The 10,901-nt window shown below is 32.4% G+C and overlaps 1 protein-coding gene across 1 annotated transcript in view; it reads right to left on the reverse strand.

Moving 5' to 3' along the window:
* Nucleotides 1–8,121: 8,121 nt before the first annotated feature.
* Nucleotides 8,122–10,901, reverse strand: part of LOC106771510 (GDSL esterase/lipase At5g03610-like) — a 3,988-nt gene continuing 1,208 nt past the window's right edge. The window contains exons 3-4 of the mRNA XM_014657503.2: nucleotides 8,924–9,195; nucleotides 8,122–8,777 (exon numbers count right to left, since the gene is read on the reverse strand). Coding sequence (XP_014512989.1) covers nucleotides 8,259–8,777; nucleotides 8,924–9,195 — 791 coding nt within the window. The 3' untranslated portion in view covers nucleotides 8,122–8,258. The remainder of the gene's footprint in view (nucleotides 8,778–8,923; nucleotides 9,196–10,901) is intronic.

A 10,901-nucleotide genomic window follows, 5' to 3' on the forward strand; every position in this document is an offset into this window, starting at 1 on the left:
AAAAAAAATAGTAGGGGAGAAAATAAATAAAAACAAAACAAAGTAAAAACAAAAGGATAAAAATAAATGAAAATAGGAAAAGAACACAAAACAAAAATCATCATCATTTTTTTTAAAAAAATAAAAAATTATATAAAATTTATCTTTTCTCGTTTATTTTTATTTTATTACTTTTTCCTTACTTCTAGGTATTTTATTTAATTACCCGGACGAAATTGGGTATTGACACAAGGGAACGCTTCTGTGTCAGACTATGCCGCTCGGTTTAAGCATCTTCGAAGGTTCTATACAATGGAAACGAATGAAGAATGGCTATGCAGAAAGTTTGAAAATGGATTGAAGGGTGATATCAAGTGTTTGGTAGTCGGATTATGTATTAGGAAATTTCCAATGCTAGTGGAGAGAACTAGAATATTAGAAAGGGCAAAGGAGGAAGTGGAAAGTCAGCAGAATCAACAACCCAGAGTGAGAGAGCTGAAAGTATCTAAGGGGAGCGTTGGTTCCAGAAAAACTCAGCGCGCTCAGTTTTCCCCTTCAGAACCGAACGGTAAGACTTCCAGACCTCCAGTACCGTTCGGCCATTCGGGACAACAAGGTCCAGTAACATGTTTTAACTGTGGAGCAGTTCACCTGAGGTCTGTGTGCCCTAAACTGGCAAAATATAGGAAATGTAAATGGTTTAGGAAGAAAGGTTATTATGAACAGGATTGTCCAACAGGCAGGAAAGCTAGTTAACGATAAACGCATGCCGAGAAGTTTCAACAAAAGAGAAGATGGTGAATCTCAGGCTATGGATCGGGTCAATGATAAGTTTAGACTATAGATCAGTGGTGTCAGAATTTAAAACGAGCGTTTGTATGCTCAATTTTCTTTAGTAGATTGATTTCTGAATTATGAATATTAAATCTTGTATTTGTAAAATGAATTGGAAATCAATAAGAATATAAAAGTTCCATCAAAATCCTTGTTCTTCTTTCTATGTCTCACCATTTGGACCGTTCGGTGTATAGGGTTTAGCCGTTAGGTAATCTCCTTGACATCTTAAATAAATCGGTTAGACAGCTCAATCTAGAACTCCAGTTCTTCTTTCATTCCAGCAAATCAAACAATCTTATATACCGTTCGGTTATTTTCCTCCCATTAATCATTGTCGTTCGTTTTCTTTCTATGAACGAGTGCTTGTTTGCTTAATTTTCATTAGAAGAGTGATTTCAAGTTTTATAAATGTTCTCTTTTCCATGTCTCACTCTCTAATCATTCGATGTATAGAACTTAGTCGTTCGGTTAATACCTCTAACGTCTCAAACCAGTTGATTTACCGATAGGTCCGTTGGTTAAACCTTCGGCCTATGTTCAGCCTTTTGCTTATATGACCGTTCGGTCATTCTGCACGTTCCGAAAACTCACTCCCTCTAATATTCAAACCACTTCCTTTTCGAGTTTTCCGCTTCCCTATTTACAAATCTAACCCAACAAACGGGTTAGCCTTTTAACATAAACCATTAGCAAACTTTCCACCATTTTCATAATCTCCTAAATAGACTAGTGACCAATGTTGAAGCTACACCGTTCAGCATTTGCCATATCATTCAGTCACATCTCCTTTGCATGTTAAATCCCTTATTTAAACNTTTTTCCATTCGGGTTTTGGACCCTTGAAATTTGAAATCAAAATCTTTAGCTTTCGTTATCACTTGGTCATTTATTTCGGAAATTTACAGTTGCTCACTTGATTCCTTTAAAGACCGTTCGGTATTTGCCCAACCTAACTGTTCGGTCTAGGTGCAACTGACCAACATTTTAAAAGGTCACCCTAAACAACACACATAAATTTATCCATTGTTAAAGTACTCAACTTTTATAGCACTTGGTATTAGACCAATACTAGTTCCTTAAGGTGCTCGACCTTGACTAATCACTTCGTTGATGATCATTGAATATTTGTTATGATCTCTTTATAATAACGTTCGGTTTATTATAATCGGCCACATCTTCAGTGTATTTTCGCCTCCTTGTTCAAGTGTTTTCAATTCTGACTTTAACTTCAAAATTCTCATTCGAATCGTCATTTTTCCAATTTCATTTGGTGATATCTCTCCAGCAACTTCTAATTTTTGAGGACGAAAATTTTTATTTGTTAGGGGGAAATGGCACACCCCATTAAATTCTCCACTGTAGTGGAAGCCACGTGTCGCACCCTTTCCAGTTTCTCATGGCAGTAGAAGACAAGCTGTCAGCCCCATTTATTTCCCCATCATTGAGGATCATGCGGCAGTAGGAAGGTGCAATCAGTGGAATCCAAATGGCAGCTCACGGAGTGCAGCAACTCAAAAAGTAGAGAACGTGTGGCAGTAGGGGATTCGACCATTCGGTTTTGGGAGCTGGTATAATAGTTGGGATTTTAAATCTGACGCCATTTTCTGCATGCAACTTTTCTTCTTCCTCACGCTCATTTTCTGAAACTTCATTTTTCTCCTCCCTATCTCTAGAACCTTCAACCTTCTCTCTAGAATTCTAACCATTTCCTCCCCTCCGATCATCAACTTCGTTTCAGATTAATTGTTCCCAGTGTCAAGCTCTTCAATTTGCACCGACCAGATTTTCATTTGAATCGGTAAGCAATTCTGTCCTTTTGAAATTCCTTGCCTTCCTTCAATGCAAGAACCATTTCATGCTTGCATGTGTTTGTTAATTCATTCTCTGAATCCATTTTGTGTATTTGATGCAATGATGGATGTCTTTCACCGATCAGACCTTGAAATTGGAACCGTAGAAGTAGTTGCTGTAAAAGACTTAGAAGCTTAACTTGGATCATAAGGTAAGGAAAGCTTATAAAATTTAATTATGAATTCTGTATGGTTGAATGCATGATTGAATGTATGATTGATGATTTAAATGGTATGATGAAATGTTGTATGTTGTTGCATGAATTATTTGATATTGGGTTAGAGGTTTAGAGTGAACGTATTTAACTTAGAGAAAATCTGAATCTATAATCGAAAGGTCATTAGGACCTTCGGTTTTCCCTAAAAATGTTCGGTCTTATATTAATGTATAGAAATTCAAATATCTTACTTAGTTATTTAGTCAGAAATGATTCACATTCCAGAACGTCTGGTCTTATACTGAACGTTCGGTTTTATATTGAATATGTTTATTTAAAGTACTCGGTCATTAATCGAGTGCTCGGCCTGGGAAGGTACTCGGTCATAAACTGAGTACTCAGTCTCATATTAATTGTCTTTATGAAAACGTCCGGTTTGTAATACTCCTTATTTGAAAAAGTGCTAGGTCTTATACCAGTACTTGAATTATTAATTTTCGTCCAGTTTTACTTGAGTAAGTCTATTTGGTTTTCAATTGAGAGTTTCTTATTAATTTACGTTGGTTAATTTTATTTGGTTCCATTTATGAGTTTCGTATTGATTTCCGTTCGGTTTTTTTTAGTTAGTCAGTTTGGTTTACCTTTATGGATTTCATATTATTATTATTATTATTATTATTATTGTTCACTTTAAGAACGTTCGGTTATAAACCAAGCGTTCGGTTATACAAGTGCTCAGTATTCGACTAACACTTAATTTGTGAAGCATTCGGTTTCATATTATTAGTACTCACTTTAAGAACGTTCGGTCATTAACCAAACGTTCGGTAATACACGGGTTCAGTATTATACTGACACTTGTTTCCTAAAGAGTATTCGGTCTTTGAACTGACATTCGCTTTACTGAAGAGAACTTTGGTTTGTATTTATATAGGCATTCGGCCCAAACTGTAAAGTACTCGATCTTGTTAAAGATACCCTGTTGTTGAACGTTTATTCATCATCTTAAATTATTTACATTTCTTAGTCGTTAAAACAACGCTCAATTTTCTTCCTTAGCTAGGCCGTTCAGTCATCTATTAAATTTTCTTTGGAACTCCATTTCCTTTCTGTGTCAGACCGTTCGGTCATTTCCTTAACCTTGTTTAGTATTGATTTAAGTAAGAGTATTCCAGGGAGGAATAACTCATGATTGGACTTGTATTGGTAAAGTATGACCGTGGCTAAGGCTCAGGTTCTGCTCTATCCTGATATTCCGTGATTTCGCCTTCTCATATAGAGGAGGGAAAGTCATGCATGGGAATGGCAGGAGCTCTGCAATCATAAGACCAGATGATCGTTTTAGGACTAACCTCGGGTGGCGATCTGATGAGTTATGCCAGCCAGGTCCACACCGAGTGCAGAGAGCGGCGAGCATACATGGTATACCATATGTTTGATTGATGGTGAAGTAAGAATATAGCCAGCTTTATATTGGTGTTCATCCTAATATTCTAATGCTCACTAGCGCTAGTGACCATGTGGTGAGAATGGCAGGAGGGTCTAGCCTGGGCGGTGTGTACAGCCTTGACCTAAGGTGTTTTAACGGGCTAACCTCGTGGGCAAGCTCAAGGGTTATCCATGCTGCGGTAATACTGATGGTTTATTCCAAGTTACCACCCACGGGTGCAAGGACAATCATAGCTACATATTCTTACAGTCCAGACAGAGTCATAGTGGTCGGTTATGATGATGAATGTCGTTCGGTTTTTAATTACTTGTATGATGGGTATAATGCTTTATAGGTTCAGTGTTGATGGTTATACACGTATGAAGATTGCATGGTTGAAATATTGTTCGGTATCATTCGGTTTTATGTTTTAAATGATGTATTAGATTGGAATAATTAAATTGCATAAGCTTATCCTTATTTTCCTATTATGTCTATGTGTCGTTCGGTCATTGGCCGATCGGTTGTTCTCTTCACTGCAATGATCATCCAATGGATGTGAGCAAAAAGCGTCATTGGAGATTCTTTGAGGACGTCCCGTAGATTGTTCAACATGAAGATAGTGCAGGACCATCTGTTCAGTAGATAATAGTTGTTTTATTTTAGTAGACTACCGTTCGATATCCTTCTGTATAGTTTCCTTTGTTAAGCCGTTCGGTAGAGGCTTCCTTTTGTGGTACCGTTCGATCATAAACTACTTCTAAGACCGATCGGTCGGATTGTGCATTTTGAAATCAGACTGATGCTTTTGTACAGTTCAAATGTCCTTATCTTTTCTTCATTCACTTCCCTTCTACTGTTCTATCTTATTGTTTTTGTTAACACCTTAAAATAAGTATAGTTTCCAACCTATATTTATGGGGATGTTACAATAATCAATGGTAGTAAGTCTCTTACTATATTTTTTGAGTATGGTGTCATTATTAGATTGAATACTGAATTGTATTAAAATAGTTTTCAACTACCAAGTGGTTTTCAATTCATTTTTCAAAAGAACCTTTACTTGGAATAGTATTTTATCTTCATATGTTATGTTATACTGGACTTAGATTTGGATGGGTAATGTGAGATGTGGCCATTGTGCTGCACTTTAATTATTTTCTCTATTCTGTTATTTTTGTCCAGTTTTGAACAGTAGTTTTCTTAACTAACCAGTTATGTACAAGATTTCTGTTAAGATTTGTCTGTTGTACATTTTGTGCTACTTCTATCTGCTTCATCATTCCATTATTTTTCCTTTTCATATTAGTTGTCAACTTAAATAATTTTTAATTTGAACTTTGAATTCGTGATCCTGAGGTTGAATTATTACATTAAGTTGTAGAAAGGTTGAGAGAGCTCCATGATATCAAGAGGAGATATCAGGGCCATAGTTGACACAAGGTTCGATTTCTTTAGTTATTCTTTTTTCAATAAAGTCTTTTATGAAGTCCTATTACGTTCTTTGACCACTAATATTGTTGTATTCTCTCTGTTTCTCCATAATGCAGACTTCTTGTCATTTTACAAGACAAAGCATATGTATATGAAATAAGTAGTGTAAGTATAGTGGACATTATTTATGCAGTTCCCAAGATTAAAGTTGAGGGTGAAATTAATATGGACCTTAATTTCATTTAATCGAATGCTTTAATTGCTAATTGTTAATTAAACTTTTAATCATGCCAACAAACTGTTATATCATGCATATAATTTTCAGAGGCAGTTTTTCTCCACATGGCTTTGCGCTTTTTCCCCCTTATTTGGATACTTGTTATTTGGCTCTTCCTGCAAGTACTACCAAAGGATTTTGATTGTTGTATAATGTCATGAATCGTCATTTACACTGAGGTTATACATAAATATCCTTCTGAATGCTAAACTGATTGTTGTATAATGTTACTGTAATTTCATGAATTTTTACTTTTATATCATCCAATCCTGTAGCATCAAACTTGTGAGATCGTAAAGCTTACAATATTATGCTTTACGTTTTTGAATGTTTAGTAATAATCAATTTTATTTACTGTCTTCATGATTTGGTATATCTTGTTTGAGTTTGAGGGAGAAATGCCATTTGTTAGGGCTTGGGCCTTTATTTTTGTAGATCGAGATAATGGTTAATTGGTCTTAAGCAATTCCTTGACTCTAATTCTTTCCTTTCTCATTCTCAGTTCAATTGCCTTCTATGTTGGATGACTCTTATATCTTATTCACTTGAAGAGATTTGGAGAAGAGTAATTGAATAGATTTGAGAGGATTTGAACATAATTTTTTGTTGTTGTTTATTTTAGTGGATTTAGAGATAAGTGAAAGTGAATTTGGAAGTAAACTTTTTTAGTTTGTCACATAAATTAAATTATACACTAATTCTCATAAATTTTACTTTCAAATCGACTTTTACTTATCTCAAAATCCACTCAAATAAACAACAAAAAAAATTATCTCCAAATTCGCTCAAATCCATTCAATTTCTCTCTTCCAAATCTCTTCAAAAGTGAACAAGACATTAAAAATAAGAGCACTTATATGTTGGATGACCCATAGTGGTGCACCCACCCATCATATAGTTGGACCTCAATTCTCCTACTTCTTACATCTCTAATTCCATTTTTAACTCAGAAATATCATATGGTTGTCTCTTTCATCGCTATTTTGATTGATTTACATTTAATTAACTAATAGTAAAAAAAGCTTGTGAGTGAAATGAAGTTCGAATGCACTATATTAAGTGTTACTTACTTTTAAGTTATGGGTATTAGGTATAGGACAGAGATGTCAGTGTACATGTAGGACACGTTTACCTTCTATAGATTTATACATTGACCTTGACAGGAATATAATTTACCCAAGATTCAAGAACTTAGTTTTTACTTTTGTCATTTCAACTTGGAAAGTGCTGACCTCCATTCTTAATGAATGAATGTATCTTAATTTGGATTAATATGAAAAGTTTTCTAAGTGGGTTGTATAGTTTCTATTATATCACATTTTAATATTTTTCACCCTCAATAATTTTTGAATTCGTCTAATAATTTTTTTAATATATTATCAATCAACTATTATTTTATATTGTAGGTATATATGAAAAAGAAAGTGTATCAATTGATAAAGACAAAGAAAAAAAAACTGATGATTATTATTCATAACATGTTTATTTCAATTTTTAGGATTAAATATGTTTATTATTTTAATTTTTAGGATTGAACATGATATTTCTTAAGTTGAACATTAATTGTATTTCTAATGTTTATAGTTTATAAAATAATATTTTGATTTATATTTAATATTTACATTAAAATTTGGTTTCATATTATTTAATTTTACTTTATATTTAATATATAACCTTAAAAATAATCCCTGAAAAAATTACATATTCTTGTAATGATCAAAGATTGTTTTAAATTAAAATATAATATGGTTAATAAAGATTAAATGAAAAAATAGCACATGGATAATGTAATTAGTTATTTGTCAATGTTGAAGTGAAAAGAGAGTTTTATTAGATGAAAAATTGTCTTGAATTCATATATTCATAAAACTTTTACCCAAGTGAATTTAAATATTATTTTTGTGAAATTGGTTTACTTTCCTCAGTTACTTCCTTTTGTACAAAATCTCTCTAATATTAAACTTTTAGTGTTACCTTAATTCGCCTTCTAAAGATATAAGATATTGTATCGCAATACTTTATATTCATCAAAATTTGGTTGTATTATAAATTTAGTTTTTTTCTATTTAAATTACTTGAACACATAATTGAAAATCCGTACAATTATTAATCTAAACAACATATTCATCAACTCATAGAATTATTAGTCACAAAAAAGAATCTATTTAAACATTTCACCCATGTAAATTTTTAATAAAAATAAAACACAATTTGTTGATAAATTGAGAAATGAAATGAGGGTGCATCATTACAGCAAACAAGATCCCTAGTAATAGCTGCATGTGCGAAGCTCTTCAGTATCGGATTTGTTGAAGAGCCTTTGTGGTTTGCAACTCGTTGTACACGGCAAGCCAACCAGCTTGAGAGGGATGCAAAAGGTCCCAAAAGAAAGCTGATTCGGGATGATCACAGACCTTATATTTCTTAACATTGTTTTCATCCACACTTCCACATGAATATTGGCTACTTATACCAACGCAACAAGGCTTGAATGCGTCCTTGATGTTATCGCTAGATGGGTGGTTCAGCACCGACAAGAAACTTTCGTAAAGATCAAGAACGATGAATGTTGTTTTGTTCTTGGTTTGTTGATTCAACTTAGTCACAGCTTGGTTCAATAAGTTGTTGTGGAGCAGTACGAGGTCATTGAAGGTACTGTTACATTTTTGGAATGATAATGAGGCTGTGTTTCCAGGAAGACATCCAAGTGGCTGTAGACCATCCACAACAATTTTCTTCACTCCCAGACTTTGGATGCGAAGCAAGTTTATTGCAGTTTGATTAACCACCGAGGCGATGAAAGAGGGAAAACCCTACATGCATTCAATGAAAAAGTGAATCTTAATAACTAGAAGATTTTAGCACATTATTGTAAGATAGAAGATAAAATAATTGTAACACCAAGATATCTATTCTAATTCAGCTGGTTCTGTTGTATATACATTGGACTTAGGTTTACCTGAATAGAGCCATTTCGTGCCAAATAGAAATTGTAATCATTTCCTGCGACAGAGACAAGTGCAACAGATTTGCTGAGGTCTGAAGCTGTGTAGACATTCTCTTTGATCAACTGCTTGAAGAAATCGATTTGGATTGTCATGTTTGGGTTTTTGGAGGATGTGTCAAACACACCAGTACCACCATATGCAAAGTTCATCCCGTATTTCAAATTTTGTGGAATCAATTTCCTAAATTTGTAGGGAAGAGGCGATTTCAGTCCCAAAAACTTAGCTGCACCACAACATACAGTTTCATATACTTAATAAAGAGTGTTGGAAGATGAAATACGCAATTACTTGTTCTAGTGATATTCCATAGAGAAAAGGTGTGAGATGCATTGATTGATGTCATATAATCCCATGAATAACAAACTATAAAACAATCTGGCATGATTCTGGGTACAAAGAAATAAAAAATAGTAGCAATAGAAACTGATAAAATATATATAGTGTTGTTTTCATTTGTCTTTATACTTTTATTCGCTTCTTATCATTAACATTTTTCAAATAAATAAATGAAGAACGATTTCTTGCTTTTACGGACAGGGCCCGTCCATCTAGAACTAAATTATTGATATGCAAAAGCCAAGCATAATTATTTTATGTGATAAGACTCGTTCTAAATGAGAGAAATAGTACCTACATTCTTTTTTTCAATAAATATTAGCTGTACATTTTACGGATAATTTATAATGGATAAAAAAAATAAGGAAATATGCTATCATCTGATTTATTTTAAATCTCAATGATTCTAAAAGCTACGAAAAAGCGAACAAGAATAGATTATGTTCAATCATCATGAGAGAAAGTAAAAGCATTGGTTGAGTTTTTTTTTATCAGAGAGCAGGAATAAAATCAAATTGTTGATGTACTTTTTCTGAGTAAATGTAATGAGTATGAAGTTAGGTAAAGAAGAATTTTTTATATATATATATATAGAGAAAGAGAGAGAGAGAGAAAGGAGAATATATATTCGTACGTATAAGAAATGATTATTTTATTTATTAACATACGTATGGTGAAAAACGCATAAAAAGTTAAACATCAATCATATTTGGGAAAAGGAATGGAAGAAGGGATTATTTATTTATTTATTTATTGTCAAATGAGTAATATAGACGAGTTCAAACTTAGTAGTTATTACCAAATATATATATATATATATATATATATATATATATACACGTGCCCTCTATATTTTTGTGCAAATTCATTGTTTATACATTATAATTTATATTTCTTATAATTTTCATTTGGTGTTTCACTTGGATTTTTAAAATGTTAATCCTTCTTTCTGTTTCATTTTTAACTCTGATCTACGGTTTACATATTTAATATCTAGTTATTTACAATTTAACTCTACTTTAACTAAGTTTGAAGCAGATTCTTTTAAAATTAATAAATTAAGCTTTTACAAAATCTGTTTCAATTAAATATAATGCATAAATTTTTGTTCTTAATATATTTTTGTGAAAACATTTTCCACAAAACCAATGCATTTTACAAAGATAATTTAATTAGTATATTAAATTTAAAATCTTGATTTGGAAAATAAAAACTATTGGAATTATTTTTATTTATCATCCATATATTATATAGAGACATTTTAGCTTTGCAATGAAAAAACAAGTTATTATTTCTGACCTAAACCGAGAGACAATAAAACAATGTTTTATTTATAATTTGTCGAAAACAAATGTGATGGAAGAAGAGTAGGTGTTGGAAGGTGAAACATGATTTGTAATAATGAACATTGTCTTAGAAAGAAGACAGCACCAACAAGGATGCAACTTTTGTGGTGTTTTAAACAATTCAATAATACACCATGCTCTGAGCAGAGTCTATATATATATATATATATATATATATATATATATATATATATATATATATATATATATATATATATATATATATATATATATCCACAAATCTTAT

This window comes from Vigna radiata, chromosome 8 (genome assembly GCF_000741045.1).
Source record: "Vigna radiata var. radiata cultivar VC1973A chromosome 8, Vradiata_ver6, whole genome shotgun sequence".
Classification (NCBI taxonomy): domain Eukaryota; kingdom Viridiplantae; phylum Streptophyta; class Magnoliopsida; order Fabales; family Fabaceae; genus Vigna; species Vigna radiata.